Source organism: Odocoileus virginianus, chromosome 10, assembly GCF_023699985.2.
Source record: "Odocoileus virginianus isolate 20LAN1187 ecotype Illinois chromosome 10, Ovbor_1.2, whole genome shotgun sequence".
Lineage (NCBI taxonomy): Eukaryota > Metazoa > Chordata > Mammalia > Artiodactyla > Cervidae > Odocoileus > Odocoileus virginianus.
Genome location: NC_069683.1, coordinates 27546287 through 27568525, shown reverse-complemented (window position 1 = coordinate 27568525; position 22239 = coordinate 27546287). Strand labels below are relative to the sequence as shown.

Here is a 22239-nt window from a genome sequence, read left to right as displayed (position 1 = left end):
CTCTGGATTGCCAGGGCAGTCCTGGAGTTGTCTCCTGATGAGCCTGCCTCCTCAGGCCGACTTGAGCTCCTCAGCCCAGGGATGGATGAATCAGTCAGTGTCCATCACAGCTCCACTCAGTAACCATTTATGAATGAGTAAAGGACCAGAGGAAAAACGGAGACGTGGATGGCTGGTGGCATCTAGGACTCAGGGGGTGGGGCCCTAGGGAGTAAGACTCAGAAGCCACTGGAGAGATTGAAGCCATTCATAAGAAGAACTTCCTGCTGTGGAATTAGTTGAATATGAATAAAGGGCTGGGAGAACCCCAAGAGAAAGGCCTATAGCTTTTTCATCCCTCCTGGCAACGTTCTGCCTCTCAGAACAGGATTGTTCACTTCCAGTAACCTGGCCTTCATATATTTCTCCACTTACCTGTCCCTCTGTTTTATCTGCAACCCAGTGGGTTGCTCAGTGTAGTGAAGGTCCAAATGGTGTGTGCTCAGGGGGGACCCATATGTGGCCAGCATAGCCTTGTCATGCAACAGATGGAGCACCCAGTCACCCAAGCTGGAATCCTAGGTCTCCAATCTCTCCTTTCTCTGTTCCTGTGTGTGTGTGTGTGTGTGTGTGTGTGTGTGTGTTACCTTGCCCTAATTCCAACTCCTAAATATAGGGTTGGCCAAAAGGTTTGTTCAGGTTTTCCCATATGATGTATGTTTGGGAAAAACCCGAATGAACATTCTGGCCAAAGCAGTATCTCTTGAATCAAAACCCTTTTCTCCTTCCCACTCTCCCTCCCTCCTGCCTCTTCACCTGCCCCCTGGATCAGGTCCACCCTCTTGAATCAGCAGAGCAGCTTGTGTGCTATCAGGTCCTGCTCTCCCATGCTTAAAATCTCCCTGTGGCTCTGGGCATCCACGTCAGGGCTTCCCAGTCCTTTCCACACTAGGAAGAGGCTACAGCTGCCACAGCCTGAGGTGAAAGGCCCAGAGGGTTCTCTCTACCCAGAGCTCACCAGGTCATCCTGAGGGCTGCTGGTGTCCCTGCTCACCCGTCTCTTGGCTGAGGCCAAGGGCCTCTGGGACACACTGGTTGGGAAACTCTGATCTACAGGGGAGAGGAGCAAAGCCAGGTCTTCTTGGCTCAGCTTTGCTGCCTTCAGGCGCCCAAGGTGGTGTAGACCAATTCTGAAAGAACTGGGGGTTTTCCAGGCCACCTGGGGGTGGGAATGAAGGATGGAATCAAATGCACCTCACACCAGCCTGAGGACACTTCCTTGCACTTTAGAAAGCTGTCTGCTTTTCCTCATTCTTCAGCCTTTGGTGGGGTCCCAGTTTTCCGCGCATCTCCTATTAGGCTTCTCACCTGACTGGAGGGAGGGCCAGGACTCGTCCTCTGGCCCTATAGCCCCCAAACCCCGGAAAGCTGCATTCCATCGTACAGGGTTCTGCAAACACCTGGTGGCCAAAACCTGTCAGGACTCCTCTCGCCTCCCTGGGTTCGCCTCACTTAGTTCTGAACCTGAGGGTTTTTTTCCTTTTTTCCAACCTATGGATGCTTTTGGAACATTGCTTTCAATATTTTATCCAGTGTTTTAAATCACTGTCAGCAGGATGGCTGACAGGGCACGTAGCCCACCCTCTTCTGGAAACAGTAGTCAGGTTCCCTTTTGTGTCCAAGGCTCTTCAGTGTGGCCCCAGCACACACTGTCCTCCCACCCCGAGGGCCTCCCCTCTGCCTTCGCGTACATGCGCTCTGCTCCTGCACAAGGAAAGATTTTCTGGCTTCTTTCATGCCACTGTAATTTTATATTTGGCACTCTCTCTACTCACTCCAGTTTTCCTCTTGGTGAACTCCTATTCTTTCCTCAAGAGCCAAACCCAACTCCTCTCTTTGGTGAAGGCTTCCTTGGTCCTCCCTAACCTTCTGATCCAAGACTCCCCCTGTGATGTCTGCCTCTCTCTCCATCCTGTCCTTGAATCTCTCCTTGAGAATCCACTCTAGCATCCAGTGCCCGGGAAGACCTCAGGAAGGCAGAGAGGTGGACACTGGATTGGAAAATCTGAGTTCCTTCCCCCCAAATACTCTTTGCTGCTTTAGTCTTTCGCACAGACCATCAGGAATTTCAAACATTCTTAACATTGCCGGGTGAAAAAAATGAGTGAGCGTACGTGGTGTGTGAGTGTGTGTAAGTGCATGAGCGTGTGTGTGGGGTGTGAGTGTCCGTAGGTGTGAAGGTATGTGTGTACAGGTAGTGAGTGTGTGATTATATGTATGTCTGTGAGAGTGTGTGAGCACATACATGTGAGTGTGTAGTGAACGCGCGTGTGTGTGTGTCTGTGTGCTGTGTTGAGGGTGACTCTCTTCTGGCTCTTTCTCCCTTTTCTCTTCTCCATGCCCCCTCTCCCCACAGCCTCCACCCACCTGTGTGCAGACAGCCTGTGTCCAGATACTGTCTGGCACTCAAGCTATCCTGACTCAGCCAGTGGGTCAGAAGTCCCAGCATCCAGCCAGGTCTGTCCCAGTTCGCTGTCGTTGGTGTCCGTGGCTCTCTCGCAAGCCTCCTGGAGCCTCACGCTTTGGCCAGCTGCTTGTCCTTAGAGGTTCCTGAAGCCTCTTCTTCCCTCCCTCCCCACCCTAGGTCTTCTACACCAACTGCAGCTGCGTGGCGGGGGGCGGCCCCGTGCCAGCCGGCTCCTGCGACTCGGCCTGCAGCCACCTGGTGCTTCCCTTCATGATCCTGATCAGCCTGGGTGCCGCGCTGGCCAGTGTCACCCACACACCCTCCTTCATGCTCATCCTAAGGTGAAAGCAGGGGTGTGCCAGAACTGGGGGATACCAAGAGGTCCCTAACCACAGGCAGGACAGGGAATCCTGAGGGACGGGTTTGAAGAAGGTATCCCGGGCCCCTGCAGCAGATCAGGCTGGCATATCATCATCCTCATGGCAGCTGCTGAGATGAAGTTTTCTCCCCATCTTATAGACAGGAGAACTGAGGCTCAGAGAAAGTCAGGAGCAAGTGTTGAGGGGATTAAGTGCCCACTGTGGACCCAGCCTGTACTGTGCACTCCCTCTTGGTCCAAGATCTTCCTGGCCATTGTCCTGAGGATACCTGCTGGGACTGACAAATTGTCACTTGAGGCCAGAGTCAGCACCTCCTGAGGTGGAGGCTGGAATAAGAGGACCTCACAGCAGGATATTTCCAAATTTTCATTAGGCTGGGATTATGTTATTCCCTATTTCTTTTCTAGAAAATTAGAAGAGGGATGACTTACAATAGTAGAAGGCAGGTAGATCCATCAATCAGGTTGGCTGCAAGGGCAAAAGTAGAGGAATCAGATGCCCCAGCAGGCAGCCCAAGAGGAGTTAATGCAGTCAAGGTACTGCACAAATTCTGACTCTTGACACCCATCAGCTGTGGGATCTTGGCCAAGTCACTCAACATGTCTAAATATCTGTCAGCCTCTTTATCTGTAAAATGGGCATAATACTATACTTACTACTACATGGTGGTGACATGGTGGGGGGTGGGCACACTAGAGAATAACTGAAACATAGCAAGCACTCTGGGATTACTAAGAGCAGTCAGTGGTCACCAGGGCCACCCAGGCAGAGGTATCATAGTGATCAGGGAAGTTAAACCATGTTTAACTTCCAGCCAGTTAAACCAGCTCCAAGTTTTGCCAATTTTTGTAGAAGGAAGGGGAGAATTTGGTGGGACCAGGGGGTGGGAAGAGAGGGGTGCTGTGACACATAGGTAGGTCAGCACAGGGCCCTGATGGCCAGTGGGTGTAGCTGGGACCAGGCTCTATAGGTTGAAGGGAGTGTGGAGCCTGTGCCCTACCCCCCAAGGACCGCGGACTGGGGGCAGGCTGATGCTGGGCGGTGGGGGAGAGGGGGATGGTGAGAACCCCTTGAAGGCTGGAGCCCTCTCAATCCTCATGTTCCCCTGTCCCTGCTTGTTAGGGGAGTGAAGAAAGAAGACAAGACTCTGGCTGTGGGGATTCAGTTCATGCTCATGAGAGTTTTGGGTAAAGAACATGCTGGGGATCACTGGTCCAGATACCTGCTGTGTGCCAGGCCTGGGGGGCACAGGGATGAGTGGGAACCAGCCCCTGACCTTAGGCTTCACCGGTCCGCAGGGCTCCAAATCTGACCTAGGTACCCTGGACATGGGTGCACAAGCAGCTAAACAGTCTATCAGGAAACAGCATCCAACACGAGGGTGAGGGGTGGGCTTGAAGGCTGAGGAGCCAATGGGCCAAGAGGCTCCCAGTGGCTCAGAGCCCAGCGCTTCAGTGCCGGGGATGGGGCGGGGTGAGGGGTACAGGGATGCCAAGGTTCCACTGCCCCCTGAGCACCTCCTCCTTCAGCCTGGATGCCCAGCCCCGTGATCCACGGCAGTGCCATCGACACCACCTGTGTGTACTGGGCCCAGAGCTGTGGGCGTCGGGCCGTCTGCCGCTACTATGACCACGACCTCCTTCGAAACCGGTGAGACCTGGGGGCCAGCTGCCAGGGGGCTATAGGGAAACTGCTAGAAATATTCTTGGGGTCCCATCAGGGAAGGGAGGTCCACTAACACCCACCTGCAAGGTGACACAGGCTCTATCCAGTGCTAATCCCCAGGCTTGCCAGCTAGATATTGTCTCCTCTTTGGATGGATGAATAAAGTGAGATTTAAGTAAGTGGTCCAAAGTCACACAGCTGATAACTAGCAAAGCTGGGCTGAGTGAGGGGAGACTAAGGGAAGTCAAGCAGTGGTGAGAAAGGCAGGAAGTTGGCATAGGGTAGGAAGATGGCTATTTCTCGGACACAGAAGGCCTAGGATCCAGGCCCAGCTCTGTCTCCCTCATTGTGAGACCTACCTTTTTTGGGACTCAGTCTTCCCATCTAAATAATGGGGAGCCTAAAGGAACCTGAACCAGAGAGGCTGCTGGCCCTGGGATCGATGGACTGTTGAGGAGAGGGACTTACTAGCAGATCTGGAAGCAGGGAGCTGTTCACTTTCAGCTCTGAGGAGTGCATGGTTCCAGGAGGGCTTCCTAGAGGAGGCAAACTCCAAGAAGAGCCTTGGTGAATTAGACAGAGAAGCAGGAATCCTCCTTTTCTTGTGGCAGTCGAGGTGATCCAAAGTTGCAACTAACAGGCCCCTTGAGCCCTTAGAAAGACCCAGAGAGAGGCAGGGCCAGCTAGGCCATGAGGCCGTCAGGACAGGGCAGGGGAGATGCCCAGGCTTCTCCTCCAACCCAGGGCTCCCTTTTCAGAGCCTTTCCTCCCTTCCAAGGAAGGACTCCTATGGGCGTCAACTTCAGGGGCTCCCCTGTCTCCCCAGCCAAAGCCATGGTGACAAGATCCACTGCCTGAGGCTGGAGGCCACTCCCTGTTAAGGCCTCAGTGTCTCCACTGCATAATGGGTGATGACTGCTCACCCGACTATACTCCTAGCCCCAGCACATCCAGGCTTTAAATGGGGAGGTCCTGAGTTCAAGGGTTCCTCACTCTTTCCCAGGTTCATCGGCCTCCAGTTCTTCTTCAAGATAGGCTCCCTGGCCTGCTTTGCCTTGATTTTGGCCATCCTAAGGCAGCAGGACAAAGAGGAGAGGACCAAGGCGACCATACCAAACCCTGGCCTGCAGCAGCAGCTGTTAGCATCAGAGGCAAAGAAGGAGCCTGAGGAATCCAGAGTGTGAGCTGTCCCAGGGCCCCATCCTAGCCAAGAGTTGGGTATTGGGAACCCTGTTTTCCAATTGTGAGTCTTCAACTAACTTGCTGTGTGGCTTCAAGCAAGCCACTGACCCTCTCTGGGCCTGTGTTTGTTCATCTGAACCAAAGAGTTCCTTGGGGGTTTGTTGTGTTGACCCCTCCTGGAGCATGAGGGTCTTCCGCCTTTCTCCCTCAGCCACACAGGCTGACCTGAAAACAGACTTTTCTGGGTGAAAGGACCGCATATCTTTCCCCCCAGGGCCCTAGGATGGAGAAGTGGACAATCGTAGGCCAGGCTCCCACACACACTGGGTCCTGACCCCTCTCCGCTGCTCACCTGGAGCCTCAGCCTCCATCTGAACCTCAGCCTCCATCTCGGTCAGGTGGAAATGAACTTGTCAGCTTTCAGGCCTCTTCCAGCTGGGACCATCTATGTGGCCAGGACATCCAACTCAGGTCTCCTCCCCAGCCCCACTCAGCCTGAATGTTGGGCCAGTACAGCCTCTACTGAGATGTGTCTATTTGGCGCCCCCTGGAGGCAGAGTCCTGAGCACCGGGGAGGCACTCAGGACATCCAGGATATGCAGGGCCTTCAGGAAGCCTGATGAAGGCCCCAAGGGCCTTCGCTAAGCAGGGAGCCTCCTCTCTGGACTCAGGAAATCCCAGCCCTTGTCCTCAAGGTGTCAGAGTCTGGGTGAAGCCTATTCTCTGCCTGGTGGTGAGGGGGATCCAGGCCCCACTCTTGGGCATTTTCTAATTTCGAAGACCAAACCCACTCATCACAGACTCACAGGTATTCACGTATCACCAAGATTTCATATGTTTGACTTGGGCCCACCACTGTGACTTCTGTGACGAGAATCTTAATTTCACCATTTCCTCCCCAGTGCCTGATCCTGTGTCAGCTGGGATTGTGTAGACAATGTCTCATTCTGTGACACCCACATATTGGGATAACATCTGGTTCTCTGTGATGCCTGGGTTGGCATAAGAACCTGTTCTTTGTGATGCCCAGCCCTGTGATCCAGGAGCAATAATGCCTGATTCTATGTAATAAGTGGGTCTGTGGGCTGCTTGGGTCTGAACAAACAGGCTCTTGTCTGTGTCAGGCCTTGTCTGGTTTTCTGGCCAGGTCTTATCTGGCTTGATTATCTTCCTGGGAAGGGGAGAGAATTTCATAACCTGCTCCCAGCCTGTTCTGTCGCCACCCATATGCAACCTTGGGAGACAGGAGACAGGGAGTCATCAGCAGGAGCTTCCCAAACCCAAGCCCAGCCCTGTGCTGGGGGCCAGGGGAGAAGCTGGGGGTTTAGCCAGAAGCTCTGGCCTTCTGTGCAGCTCTCAGTGGCAGGGCTTTGGGCTATCCCATATGAAAGAAGAAGGAGATACAAACGTCCTAATTCTCATTTTTATTCTACTGGTTGATACCTTTAAATGTTTAACAAATATCTGAGCCTGTATTTATCAGTGCCAGGAATTTCAAAGTCTCATCCAACAAGATGAGGCTGTTTCTATGTTCGTATTCCTCCTCCTTCCCTCTTGTTTCCCACGTTTTGCAGAAATAATCTGGAATCATAAATATAGCTTATCAATAAATTTGTTCTTGCACAGTGTCTCTTCTATTACAGAAATCTTTCTTACAAACTGCATTACAGTTTGCAGCCACATTATTTCCAGTTATTTAGATTTAAGTTTTACTGGATTCATTGCTTACCATTATTTCTTGTATAGTACATCTTCCCCGCTCCATATAGTCTGGTCTCATTTTCATTTGGCTGGGCTACTTTCCCTAGTAACATTTTCAAGTGGAATAAGGTCACAAGGTTTTCCAAGTCCTTACCTGCCCAAATTGTCATTCACAGTTTACAGAAGAGGAAATGGTTCAGAAAGGATAAGCAACTTGACAAAGATTACACAAAGTAAGTGCTGGAGCCAGGATTAGACTTCAATTTTGTGAGAACTGGAGCTTATACAACTCGGGAAGTTCTCTTTAAGCAAAAGAATACAAAATTAGGTAAGAAGGTGAATGTTTACTTAGAATTAAAAAAGAAGTCAAAACAATATATCTCACAATTCAGAAAAATAGCCTAAGATTTTTTTACTATCTGTTGTGCACACTTCCAAAATTTCCCCCCTAATGATTGGAAATATTTTCTACAGACTAGCTTCTGGTTCTGTAGATTTCAAACCTGTTTCTCCTCTATTGTCCATATATTTCCAGGGTGAGGCAGCAGAAAACATATTCATGTCACCAGATGATCTCTGAATTTAACACTTTGATGTCACAATGCCAAATGAGTTGGACTGTGGATAGGAGGAGTCCTAGAAGGCATTCTCTATACAGAGGTAGCTAGCAATGATTTATCTCTTTGTGGAGGTGACTGATAACCACATAAATATATTCCAACCAACCCAAGTTAAATTGATCTCCAACTCCACTCCCCCTTAGCCATATTCCAGAAATGCCCATGCCAACGACCTTACGTAAAGGGAAGCTGGGATACAAGGGAAGTTGGAGTGGAAAGAACTAGCAATCTTGACCCATTGTGGTGAAAGTGTCAACCTTTACAAATTTCCCGAGAACTTGACAACAGGGATGTATTGCAGAGGCCTCTCCCTGGGCCTGGGTAGAGGCCCTGATGCTCAAGTAGCCTTAGCTTCATGCTGAGTCCATCTCTGGGTTGAGCTGAGATTCAAAGTTGTGTTTAAAATCATCCAGGCTGGTCAGGATGAGGAGACTCCAGGAGTAAATCACAAGAGACACGTGGGGCTGAGAGCCAGGGGTGGAACAGCTAAGGCCCAGCAGACTTCCCAGATACAGGGAGCAGCCCTCTTCCCTGACAAGGCTTCTGGCCAATGAAAAGCCATGAGCAGTTGCACCTGTTAGTGACCTTCTCACCCTGTCCCTGGGAGTTGGAAGAGAAGGTGTATAGTCTCCTGCTAGATTCTATGGTGGTAAAACCAGCTGAGAACAGCACTGGAACCCGATTGGACATACTGATTCCTGGTCTGGAGTTCCTTTGGGCCATAGATCCATCCTGAGAAACTGCAGGGCAGGCAGATCGCCCTCAGAAACCATGATTGGAGCACAAATAACCAAGGAGCAAGAACCTACAGCACTCCTGTCATTCCTTGGATGTGTTGAATTCTTTCCCCCCCAGAACCCCCACATGTACTCTTCCCTCTGCCCAGCTTGCATTGTTCACATCCCACTCCACTATTAGTCTCTCAATCTTGCCTCCTGAAGTCCTGCCCAAACTTCCAACTCAAAGGCCACCATCTCCAGGGACGCAGCATCTTATAAACAACGGGAGTGGGTGACTACCACCTTAGGGAATCAGGTAAAAAATATAGATGCCCCATTAAAGATGCACACAGACTTATACACAATTGTGCATCTGATTTCAGAGGTTGGGGATCATCTAAAGCCTGGCTGTAGACCTCCAGTGGAGTGGAGAAAAAAGAACAGAATTTTAGAGTCAGTTCAAATCTGGACTCTGCCGCTGACTCCTGGTGTGACCCTGAGCAAGATTTAACTTCTCTGCCTCTCGGTCTCTTCACCTGTAAAGTGAGGTTGATTCTTCCTACTTCTCGTACCTTAAAAAAGTATGAAGTCAAAATAATGGTAATATGCCCATTCACAGACAGTACACCTGATGATCAATATTTGTAAGTTTCCCTCCCCTTCTCCTGTCCCTGAAGGAATTTAGGGAGCACATGGCAGAGGGAGTGGACAGTGAAGACAGAGGGAGGAGGCACACTGAGGGAGACACGTTCCCTCTGCCCTGCCCCGGCTGCCGCTCTGCCTGTCCCCTAATCTCTCTTCCACTGTCAGCCAGGGCTCAGCCAGCCCAGTCTTATCTCTCCCCACAGCCAGCCTGGGACAGCTTTTCTCAACCAGATTTACATTTTTATTGATTTCCTTTCTCCCTTTGAGCAGTTCCAGCATTCCCTTCCTTCTGTTTCCCTTTTGCTATAAAATGGGCTAATGCTGGAAACAGTTCTGGCGCTGGCCAAGAAGTGATGGTTCAAATATGGATCCATTGACCATTCATTCATTCATTTATTCAACCACCCAACCAACCAACAATTTATATGGCTGCTCTACACCCCTGTCCTGGCCCTGCTGGGGATGCTGCCTTGGGGCCAGGATGGGAAACTCCCAGTATAAGCAGATAAGCTGACAAATAGTAACAAAAGCATGAGTAGTCATTTCGGAGAGGGGAGAAGGGGATGCTATGGATTCTCCCTGGAGCCACCATGGAAGGCTTCCCAGAAAAGGTTAAGTTAGAGCTGGCCTTGAAGATTAGGCAGGAAATCCCCAGGTAGAGAATATGTGAATGGGCATGAGAAACTGTGGGAAGAGCAAAGATAGGAACAAATAAGAGAGCAAGGTGTGGGCTTCCCTGGTGGCTCAGGGGTAAAGAATTCAACTGCCAATACAGATGACACAGGTTCCATCCCTGGTCTGGGAAGATCCCACATGTCTCAGAGCAACTAAGCCCATGCACTACACCAACTGAGCTTGTGTGCTAGGGTAGGTGAGCCATAACAACTGAGTCCATGTGCCGCAACTACTGAAGCCCGTGCACCTAGCACCTATACTCTGCAACAAGAGAAGCCCACGGACTGAAACGAAGAGTAGCCCCTGCTCCAGCAACTAGAGAAAAGCCCATGTAGCAATGAAGACCTGGCACAACATAAATAAATAAAAATCACATTTTTATAAAAAAAAAAACAAAAAACAGAGCAAAGGGTGTTTGAGATATGGTTCAAGAGTGGTGTGGTTGGGATGTACTACATGTGCAGGGCCATCAGGAGAGAGAGGAGAGCCAAAGCTGGAGATACCTGTGGGGACCAAGCCTTGAGTTCCAGCTGAAGGCTTTGGATGTCTTCCTGAGGGCAAAGAGGAGCCCTTGAAGCATTGATTGATGGATCAGTCAATTGACTGGTTATTTTAAGCAGGGAGTGACATGACAAGATTTGTGCTTTAGAAAGACTGCAGGCTGCGCCATGGGGGCTTTGAATGGAAACAAGAAGCTGGATGCCAAGAGCTCAGGCAGGAGACTGGTGTTCTAATGAAGAGGAGATGTAGGAAGCCTTGAACCAGGTCAACAGCAGCATCCTAGAAGTTTGGACACCTAAGATGATTCTTAAAAGATGAGTAGGAACATACCGGGTGGAGAAATTGGGAACAGTGTCCAGGGAGAAGAAACTACACAGATAAAAGCTCAAAATACAGAGAGTTCCTGTCAAGCTTGGGTAATTTCCACTAGTTCAGCAGGACTACAGTATAGTCTAAGAGAGAGATCATGGTGAAGGGATGATGCTGGAGAAGTTGGTTGGGATCCTCAACTGCTCTCAGTTTTCTCTGTCTCCTGAACCTAGACTCAGGTGGAAGAAGAGAGGGAGCACTGGCCTGTGTACAGAGGTGACCTTGCAGAGCCGTCTCCCCTGCAGACTGTGAGAGCCTCTCCATGATCACAGCACCACACAGCACTACATTTTACAAAGCCCCTTCACACTGATCCTCAGAGCTGCCTGGTGAGGAATGTAGAACAAAAACCATCATCTCCACACAGTGGCTAGAGAAACCAAGGCAGGAACTGGTCCAAGGTTGCTCAGATATCCCCCTCTTATGCCCTAGTGTTTTTTCTAATAAACCTACTTGTCCCTGACTCACGCACACACAACAGATGTAGTAGCTGCTAACTGATGTGACTGGAACCTTCACCTTGAAGCTGGAGACATTCCAGCTGGGAAAACAGAATCAAGTTCCCTCTGCTTTGGAATCCAATAGACATGAGGACAAATCCCAGCTCATCACTTTCCAGGTGTGGGAAGTCAACTGCATTCATCTCAGCCTTGGCTTTCTCATCGGAAAATTGGGAGAGAAAGATCCTATGTTTCAAAGAGTTGTGATGAGGGTTTAACGTGATAGTGTAGCTCTGTAGCAGTTAACTATTGCTGAGTAACAAATTATCCCTGAACTTAGCAGCTTAAAACAACAAATATGTATTATCTCACACAATTTCTGAAAGAGGAAATGGCAACCCACTCCAGTGTTCTTGCCTAGAAAATTCCAAGGGCAGAGGAGCCTAACGGACTACAGTCCATGGGGCTACAAAGAGTCAGACAGGACTGAATGGCTGAGCACAGCACAACATACAATTTCTGAGGCTCAAGAACTCAGAATTGAGAGATTCTGGCTCAGAATGTCTCATGGGGTTGCAGGCAAGTGTCAGCCAGGGGTGCAGTCATCAGAAGGCTCAACCAGGATTGGAAAATCCACTTCCAAGCTCCCTCTGTGATTGTTGTCAGGTCTCCATTCTTTGCTGGCAGTTGGTCAAAAATTTCAGTTCCATTTTACACAAGAGCCTCCATGAGACTGCTCATGACCCGGGGCTAACTTTCACTAAATGAATGAGCCAAAAAAGAGAATCTGCCAAGATGGAAGCCACGGTATCCTTCATAATCTAATCTTGGAAGTGACATACCATTACTTTTATCATACTCTTTTGGTCACACAGACTAAACTTGGCACAGTGTGAGACAGAAGCACACACAGGTGTGGATATCAGGAGGTGTGTGGATCTTTGGGAGCTGTTGGAAACAAGCTACCACAAGTGTCAAAACAGGGCCTGGCACCCAATAGGTACTTATTCATTAGTAGCTGCTATTATTCTCCCAGTGCTCACAGACTAGCCGAGGAGACAAGATTTGGACATGAAAAGATGAAAAGCTTGGCAAAGTAGACTGTGACATGAACTGGGCAATGTTCAATTACATGATGGAAGAGGATCCACAGGACAAAGGGGTGGAAGTAAAGAAAAGCCACTGGGCGGAGGTGGAGCTGAGAAGGGAGGCTTCAGGGAGGAGACAGAGGGTGAGTGTGGCATGCTCTGTTGGTTGCCTTCCAACAGCCAATCCCCTTTTCCTCTTTCCAATAGCAAGGTGCCCAGCCACAGGGTGATCCAAGCCATTCATGGAGATGCCTTCCTCTTTGCCAGTAAAGTAGTCTAAGAATAAACATGTGACTTTATTTTGGTCAGTGAGACGTGAGGGGATGGTCTTCTTGGAAAGTGCCCCTCTTGGATAAGAGAGAGGCATGAGAGAAGATCCTTTTCATTTCTGTGCCCTTTCTTCCTGCTTGGGAGGTCACGATGCTTGGTGCCACATCAGCCACTTTGTGATCACAAGGGGAACCTCTCTCTCAAGGCATAGAATGGAAAAAGCCTGGGTCATCAGAGACATGGTTGAATAGCCAGACCAATCCTGACTCCATGTCCCTCTGGTTTCCTTGTTAAGGAAATAAAAACTTTAAGCCATAAGTTTTGGTTTTTTTTTGGAGGGGGGGTGCAGTTCTGGGTTTTTGTTGCTTTGCACATGGGCTTTCTCTAGTTGTGGTGAGAGGGGGCTACTCTTTCCTGTGGTGCTTGGGCTTCTCATTGAGGTGGCTTCTCTTGTTGTGGAGCACAGGCTCAGTAGTTGCGGCACATGAGCTTAGTTGCTCCGTGGCATGTAGGATCATCACAGTCCTACAGTCCATGATCCATGCAGTCCCCTGCATTGGCAGGCAGATTCTTGTCCACTGCACCACCAGGGAAGTCCCCTACCAGTTGTTTTTTGTTTGTTTGTTTTGAGGTTGTATGTTCTGCGTGCTCAGCTGTGTCCAACTCTCTTTGGCCCGCCAGGCTCCTCTTTTCATGGAATTTTCCAGGCAAGAATATTGGAGCAAGTTGCCATTTCCTACCCCAGGAGATCTTCCCATCCTAGGGATCGAACCCACGTCTCTTGTATCTCCTTCATTGGCAGGTGGATTCTTTACCACTAGCGCCACCTGGGAAGCCCTTTTGATCCTGGAGGAAAATATATTTAAATTGTGAAAAATGTATAAGTACTAAAAGAGAATTTTAAACTAACTGGAGTCCCTACTGTGTGGAGACAGGGGTGTGATAGGAGATTAGAGTGGGTGACATAAGAAAACCTGAGACATCCTCTTATCTGAGAAAGGAATTTTGAGAGATATGAGAAAGAAAGGAATAAATACATCAGAGAGGAAGGGTGGCTGGTTACATGACACCTGAGTGAAATTTTTGACAAAGCAATATAGTGAAAATATTTAAATTTCCAGTTGGGCTGATGTGCCGTCCAGTATAGTGGGGAATGCATGTCCTGAACTCTTCAGCTAAGATTCATGTGATCAATAGTGTTGGGACTGAAGTGTGTTAATATGATGGCCTCTGTTACCTGGAGGAGTGCACACAGGGTTAGAAGGCATGGTCAAGTGAGGATGGACAGAAAGTTATAGGAGCTTGATGATAAAACAGTACAGAGACTACTTTAAGGAGACACAATACCTTGCCCTGTCCTCCATGCTCATTTATGGATTTGATAGTTACCTCAACAGAGAAAGTTTAAAATATACATTCTTTTCAATATATGTCTCAGTATTTCCAAAAGTGTAGTAAGCCTAGTCATGGGAGCATTCAGAATAATTTTAGGTGGTGTGCCATAGACATTTGGCTTTTTGGTGTTGGGTTTTTTTTTTTTTTAATTTTATTTATTTCTTTATTTTTGGCTGTGCTAGGCCTTCATTGCTGCAAGTGGACTTTTTTCTAGTTGCAATGAGAGGGGGCTGTTTCCTAGTGGTGGTGTGTGGGCTTATTTTGCAGTGGCTTCTCTTGTCGCAGAGCATAGGCTCTAGGGCACACAGGCTTCAGTAGTTGTGGCTCTCATAAACCACCAGGCTTTCTCTTACTTGCATTATAACTGAGAACAAAGAATTCCAGTCCCCTCTGAGTTTCCTTTTTCCCAGGAAGGTAGAGTGAAACTGTGGTACATGAAAGGGTCCTTGGCTGGGAGGCAGGAGTCCTTGGTCTAACCCCAGTTCTGTCTCTGAGTTGCTCTGTGATCTTCAACAAATCCCTGCCCCTATGGGCCTCCAATAATCATAGCTAATATTTATTGACTGCTTGTTGTGTGCCAAGCACTCTGCTAAGAGCTTCCCTTGCATTATCTCATTCAATCCTCCCATCAACAGTGCTATGTCAATATTATTATTGTCTTTATTTTTTAGATAAGCAGACTGAGGCTCAGGGATTTTAGGTAACTTGCCCAAGGTTACAGAGCAAGTTAGTGCTGGATCTTTGGATTCTGAATTCAGGCTCATCTCTCTTGTCTAAAGACCCGGCTCCTAACCATAATGCTATACTGCTTTGCAGTAAAAGGAAGTCTCTGGACAAGATGACCTCTAAGGGCCTTTCTAGCTCAAATATTCTTTGACTTGCTGTCCCATTTCTAGATACATGATGAACAAACCCGCTTATCCTAGACAAGAAAGAAATAAGGACTGTCTTTAGCCATCTGAAAAGCTGTCATGTGAGTGGAAGATTAGACTTAGTGTAGCTCAAAGAACATGAACTGGACTAATGTGGGGACACTACAGGGAGGCAGCTTATATAAGGTAGAGCTACTTAGCTTCCATTCAGCTGGGGGTTGAGGTATGCAGAGAGGCAATGATGCCCCTGTCATGAAATTGACACAAGGCTGTGCTTGATAAACATTTGTCAGAAGTACTGCATTGAGTAGGAATGGAGTTGAATGGCTTAAAACTTGGGGTAGGAATTAAATGGGATCATATACTCTAGTATACTCTAATACTCACAGCACCATAACTGATACAGATAGAGTCAATAAATTGCTATTTCTTTTCCTTTTTGACACTGAGATTCTTGGATTTTAAGATGCTCTGATATGGATTGTTGGCCCTTTGGCTTTAATATGCCACAGTTCTATAATTTCAACACACTGTAATTCTCCCCTGCTAACATGTTATGATTTTAATATTCTAACTTGCCATGATTGTGTGACTCTAGAAACTGCACAGTCTATGATTTTGTAATTTAATAGTCTCTAGCTTTAATGATCCCAGATTCAATAAAGTGTCTCTTACCAGCTCCAAAAGCATGAAGGAGTTGCTCTGTATGTAGTGCTTCACTGGCTTGGACACACATTGAGCTACCTCTCTGCCCACATTACCATCTCACTGCTGTCCCCCACCCAGTCTTGGGCTCTCTATTCCAACTGACCCTCCTCCCTGATTCCTACCTCAGCTGCACTCTGCAGTCTCCACACCCACAAAGCAGGTATATCCACTCTCTATCTGCTGGTGATTGTTCATTAAATAAGAACCTTCTCTGTGCCCAGGCTTATTCTTATTCCAAAAGGAATATAAAAGAATGAAAAGGCATGATTGTAATACTAAGGGCTCAAGTCCCTTGCTTTTAGTTTCAACTCAAACTCACCTCTACCAGAAAGCCTTATTTGATTGACACTGATTATCTAGCACCAAAAACCTTAATCACAAACGTGAAGATCTGACATCTTTGGTTGATTATAGAGCATGTCTTATCTGTTATCTTGTCTCTCTTATTACAATTGAGACTCCCCCATAAATTAAGAGTGTCTCTTCAACCAAACAGAGTTTTCTAGAGCAAGACAATGTCTTCCCCATCAGACTGGAGGCTCCATATAGGCATGGTCTATGCCTCTCTTATATCATACTTGAGCTTGAGTTAAAGGCAGAATGATGTTTCTCCACCAGATTAATAAATTCCCAAAGGTAAGTTCATTTCTCTGCCATAGACTGAGGACTTTATAAAAGCAGAAGATACATCTCCCCTTAATATGGGGAATCCCCAAAGACCAAGGACTGAGCTTTTGCCCTCATGCTGGAGGCAACTTCCTGAAATCAAGGGGTTCAGGGTGCTCCCTTCTCTTTCTATTTCTTTAAACCCCCAGTTCAGGACTCTAGTCTTAAGAAGGGATATTTTCTCTAAATCAAATAGACAAATGAAGAAGAGAAGATTAGAAACTCAAACCTTTCCCCCAACACGTCCAGACCTTTTCTTGCTCTATCCTGGGCCATCTCCTAAAACCTGCTGTCCCTCTGCCCAGATTGGGCCCCTCCCAGCAACTCAGAGCAGTAAGTGAAGATGTCAGCACCTTGGACAGCGCCCAACCCATTACAGGACTCGGAGCCAGCGGAAGCCAAGCTCTCCAACTCCCTTAGCCTCTGGGTGATGGATTTCCTCCTTTCTCAATTTGATTAAAGCCCAGTAGATAACCAGAGCGCCTTGTTCCTTTCTCTTCTCTCTTCCTGATGAACATAATTAACTCCGTCAGGCTTGGAATACTTGCTCTTAAATACTGCCTGCCCAGCCCCCACCTAGACACGAATCAGGAACACATAGCCAGAACAACTGAAAGACTCACATTTTTTTCTTGGAGAATGGAGGTGGAAGAGGAAGCTCTCCCTTAAATGTATAGGCGCTGTGACTGGAGATGAAATGTGGTGGTTGGGTAAAGAAAATCCCTAACTGAAAGTCAAGAAATCTGAAGCTTAGTTCTGACTTTGCCACTAATCTAGATATGATCTACAGCGAGTGGTATGCCCTTTACGAGACTGGTTTTTTTTTTTTTTTTTCATTTTTAAGATGAGGATGTTGGATTAGGCAATCTCAAATGTTGTGTTCAGTGCTAAAATTCTTTAAAACAGACAGGGGAAGAGATTTGCCCATGGCCATATAGCAGGCTGATGGCAAAGGTGGATCTTTGGCTGAAACCAGGAGTTTCAGGATCTTTACCTGAAACTTGGTAATCAGGTAATTCATGGTTCCTGGTTTCTACTTCAGTGCTATTTCCCTTGCATAGGACTCCCCACTTTGTCCACATCACAGACTTTTTGCCTGGGAACAGGGCTGAAGAAGTCGAAGACAGGCAGGATCAAGTTCATTTGTACCAACAAAAAGAAATAAAGTTCAAGTTATCTGGAAATGCTAGCCTCTCTTCAGAAAGCATGATAAAAATAAGATTGGGGGAAAGGAATACCTGATAGAGACAGAAATTCAGCCCTAAACTCAGAGAAATCCAGAGATGGTTTGTGTTTTGCCGAAGGCCATCAGCAAGGCAATTGTAGAATCCTCTTAAACAGAAAGAGCGAACTCTTATCCTGATCAAGTGTTGGGGGTGCCCCCATCAGAGAAGAAAAAAATATCAATCAGGAAGTATGTATTAGGTTACTAAAATGTGCCCAGATCTGCACTAGGCACTTTGGCAGGAACATACAAAATGGGACATGAATTCTGCTTTCTATACCTTTGATGTGCTGCTTCTACTTGGAATTACTTCCAATACATCTGTGTATGTCCAAATACTGCTGTTCCATCAAGGCTCAAACCAAAGTTTCCCCTGTGGGGAAAGCATCCATAATCTTATCCAGATGCCACTTCTCTCTCCTCTGAACCTCCAACGCATTTTCTTTCTGTTTTATCATACTCAGCATCATCTGTCTAATCTGCTCCCATCCCCTCCCCTAAGAAGACAGAGAGCTTGCATTTTATTCAGCTTTGAAGCACTCAGAATACTCAACATAAGATCTGAGATGTGATAGAATCTCAGAAAGTATTGGATGGATGGATAGATGGATAGATGATGAATATTGATGTATGGGTGACTGGGAAAGACAGTAGATGAAGGGATGGATGTGTGGATGGGTAAGTGGGTATATGGGCGGATGGTGGGTGAATGTACGGATGGCAGATAAGTACAAAATCATATAGGTGGGGAAAAGGTAATCAGGTTGGTAGGTAGGTGGGAAGATGGACAGGTGAATGAGTACATGAGTGATTCTATGCACAGCTAAATGAAGGGTATGTAGGTGGACAGTGTGGTTGGTGAGTGGATAGATTAATACATAGTTAGATAGTTGTGTGGGCGAATGATGTATAATTACATGATTATATGGTAAGATAAATGTCAGGGTATATGGAAAGAATTATGGGAAACATGGAGACATTCTTAAATATCACAAAGATCACTTTCATGGAGACTTTCTATTGCTAACATCAGAAAAATGACCATGGGGGCGAGCCGACTCTGTCCTTAAATTGAGTCAAAAGTGTGTTAAGACCCTAAAAGATCTCAGGCTGGTATAAATGAAAGTCTAATAACATGATCAAAAAAGGTAATGGTTCAATGTATGCCAAAACCCACTACAACATTGTAAAGTAATTAGCCTCCAACTAATAAAAATAAATGGAAAAAAAGGTCATGGTATTTTTCTGGGGCCTGTGTTCTGCTCTTTGCATCAGGAGGGATGATGACATCTGTGTCTTGTCCACATAGGAGATACAGTGAGAAGTAATCTGTCAAGTCTACCAAATGAGGAACTGGTGAAAGAACCAGGAGTATTCAGCCTGGGGAAAAGTCAGGAATGATAATCCCTCTGGCTCAGGATCTGGCTGGCTGTCCTGGGGCATGCCCTGTGGCCCCAGAGGCAAAGCTAACTCCCAGAGGAAGTCACAAGACTGGGTCTCAGCCTCATGGGAGAAAGGACATCATACAATGAGAAGTACTTTCTTGGGAGAGTAAGATTCCCATCGCTAGGGCTGCACATGAAGGACATCCTCTAGCAGAGAAGCTACAAAGTGGAGACTTGCTTCGTGTGGAAAGCAAATAAAGGCAACTCTAAAATCTCTTTCCACCCCCAAATTAAATCATCTGCTCATCTCTTCAATCCTCAACAATTAGGTTTAGCTGTGTCCTGTGTTCACATTAAAATGCGGGGAATTTCCATCTAGCACTGAGGGTTTGGGGAAATTGAGAGACAGAAATAGGATCTAATGGAACCCTCAACTTTCTGTTTGGGTCTGGGGTTTGAGGAATGAGGAGAAACTGAAAATGTCCTTTCAGAGGCCCAAATGACAAGGGAGGGGGAGAATCAGAGCCACCCAGAGCCAATCCATGACCTAGATTCTCTGTAATTAATGAGCCTACGTCACGGACGTGTTGGCTTCTGATCAACACTGTCTCCCCAACCCCGCCCAGCTCTCCGGTATGAGAAGATTAAATCAATTAGGAGGAGGAGGAGGAGATCTGGCTGGCGCTGGTTGGGAACAGTGGATAATTCACTTACATAACAGGGGATTGAGGTTTAGACTTGGCCCCTGAGTAGTGGGGGTAGATCCCAGACCCCAAGCTTTTGCGAAGAGACCTCAGGGGATGTGAGTAAAAGCAGAGGGGGAAAAGAGGGGCTGCAGGGGAAGGGGCAGCCATGACCCCAGACAGAGGCCCATATTCCATCTTCCTGCTGAGAACTAACTCCCTGTTCTCTGGTCTGGGAGAGGGACAAATTGAAAAAATGACCCCCAGATGAAGGTGTCCCAGCCACCAGGATTTTTCAAAAATGAAAATCTGACCAAGCCTCTCTCCTTAGCCTGGCATTCAAACTCTGCAAATTTGCCAGCTGCATCTCCTGTCTCCAAGGGGTGGGGATGGGTAGAGAGGCAAAAAATACCTCCTAGTTTTTCCCTCTGTGCCTGATCCTAGCTAGGCACTGGAGGTACAGAGAGAAACAGACCTAGAAGTATGACCTAGTGGAGGTGACACATACCTACAACGTTCTATGCCAAGTGGTACAACAGAGGCCCGCATGGGCAGGACCCAGAGGGGTCACGATGTGGGAGACTTCCTGGGGCCAGTTCCAGAAGGCTCCCCAGGGAAGGCAGTAATTGCACTCACTGAGCCTTAAAGGAAGGATGGATTAGTGGGAGTTCACTGCGCTGACCTGGTTGAGGGAGGGCCTTGGGTGGAGGGAACGGCATGTACAAAGGCATGGCAGTGAAACAGCTTGGCACACATTCAGGGAACTAGTTGGTGTGGCTGGAGCCTAGAGCAGGACGTAGGAATGGGGAGATGAGGCAGGAGACGTAGCTGGTCCCAGTCTCGCTTCTGATGGCATGCCAAGAAGGGACTGAGGCAAGGACCCCAGAGTCTCTCTGATCAATCCTTGCTTCCTGAGCACTGACAGTGTACCAGGCCCAGTGCTGGGACTGGGAGCAGATGGGAGTGGGGGATAGAGATGAATGAGAACCAGGTCCTGTCCTCCAGGAGGTCTAGAGGTGCACACAAATATTTCCCCTTATCAACCTGATAGTCCCGGCTTGGCTCTAGGTAGGACTCAGGCCTGGCTGATGTCTCTGGAGCTCTGCTTGTTGGCTGGATCTGCCTGCAACCCCTTGCCCAAGCACTGAGATACCCAGGCAAGAAGTCTTGCCGGTCAAAAGTGACCTGGCCTCTGGAGGCCTGCTCCTGGCACCTAACCCCTGAGGGCCAGTCCTGTGGCAAACAAGGTCCCCATGAGCAAATTCAGATAAGACAGGGGAGAGTGACCAGTTGAGCTGGTGTCCTAGGGAGGGAGGTAAGGCATGGATCAAGAAATGAATAAAAGTTAGACTCGAAGGGTTTCAGAAGACACTCAGGGTTGTTATCTTGGGTCATGCCATTCTATGGGAAACAGGAGGATGTAAGGTCAGGAGCTGCAACAGTTTCAAGCTCCTCAATTACAGGATTCATTGGGTGGTGGCCCATGGAACCTTAGGAATTCAAGTGGACCACACACAAGTGGTCTGTAGGAAGTGGCTGGTGGAAATTCTTCCCTTACCTATTCTCTCCCTTCCTTCAGTCTTTCCTTCAGCAGCTCTCAGTACCTCTTCTCTTCATGCAGGCTCTGGGTTGAACAATGAGGCACAGACCTGGGGTCATCCTGTTCTTTGTTCAAATGACCAGCATTAAGGACAACATTCCAGCACATCCAGGACTTGTCTGCATTTAAAATGTTGGCTGGGAACTGAAGCTAGGGCCTGAAATTTATTCTACTTTTAAAAGACTTAGGAAGTAACCTTTGTGATTGCAAGCAATAGAAACTTACCAAGACTAAGTAAAACAGAGAGAAAAAAAAGATTAGCAATTCCACTGGGCAGCTAAGAATGGATGAGAAAGCTGGAGAACCAAATAAGCATGCAGCTGGACTCATAGCCAGGATTATATAATACCACAGGAACAACTGGCCCCAGCACTTCCACCGGCCTGCCCTTTGAACATCTCCACCATACTGCACACCCAGACATGGCGCTGCTACACGACGTAAGCACAAATAAATGCGAACGAATCTTCTTTGCAGCCTCACTAATTGTCACACCAAATTCTGAGACAGGTACAACTGGTTAAATTGGCAGGAGGTGGCAGTGGGAGAGAATCTGGCTCCTTTTGACTTTGAAATTGAAGATTGGGTCCTAGTTTCCATAAGGACTCACCTAGTGGGAGATTCACTCAAAATATAATACAAAGCAATGGATTGGTCTTAGGCAGCAGAATATGTGACAAGTGCCCACTACACCTTTATTGAGGAGTCACTAAATGCTGGATGTATTCCAGGAGTTTTACATAAGCAAATCTGTAAAGCAAACTCTCTTTTAAACTGGATATTGGTCGATCCCATTTTATAGTTGAGGAAATTGAGATTTTGGAAGTGAAGTAACATTCATTCAGCTGGTAAGTGATGGAACCAGGATTCCAATACAAGTGGATGGTTCTGTTGTTATAAACACATTATGCTCTCTCCCAAATTGTAACTACAGAGAATTTGTGTTTATGACTCCTAATTTTTTTTTTTAAAGCGTGGGGCAAATAAAAATGACTAGAAGTAAA

At 47.5% G+C, this 22239-nt stretch overlaps 1 protein-coding gene across 10 annotated transcripts in view; it reads left to right on the top strand.

Moving 5' to 3' along the window:
- The window catches only part of SLCO2B1 (solute carrier organic anion transporter family member 2B1), a 60578-nt gene extending 44921 nt beyond the window's left edge, over positions 1 to 15657 (top strand). For 5 of the 10 annotated variants that reach the window (XM_070473242.1, XM_070473241.1, XM_070473237.1 and 2 more), the window contains exons 11-15: positions 2624 to 2787; positions 3949 to 4013; positions 4356 to 4476; positions 5495 to 5671; positions 7551 to 7626. In XM_070473242.1, the coding sequence (XP_070329343.1) occupies positions 2624 to 2787; positions 3949 to 4013; positions 4356 to 4476; positions 5495 to 5671; positions 7551 to 7611 (588 nt within the window). In that variant the 3' untranslated portion in view covers positions 7612 to 7626. Of the gene's footprint in view, positions 1 to 2623; positions 2788 to 3948; positions 4014 to 4355; positions 4477 to 5494; positions 7302 to 7550; positions 8035 to 9096 lie in introns of those variants that run through there. The other 5 variants (XM_070473240.1, XM_070473239.1, XR_011489934.1 and 2 more) reach the window with 4 other exon arrangements.
- The last annotated feature ends 6582 nt before the right edge of the window (positions 15658 to 22239 follow it).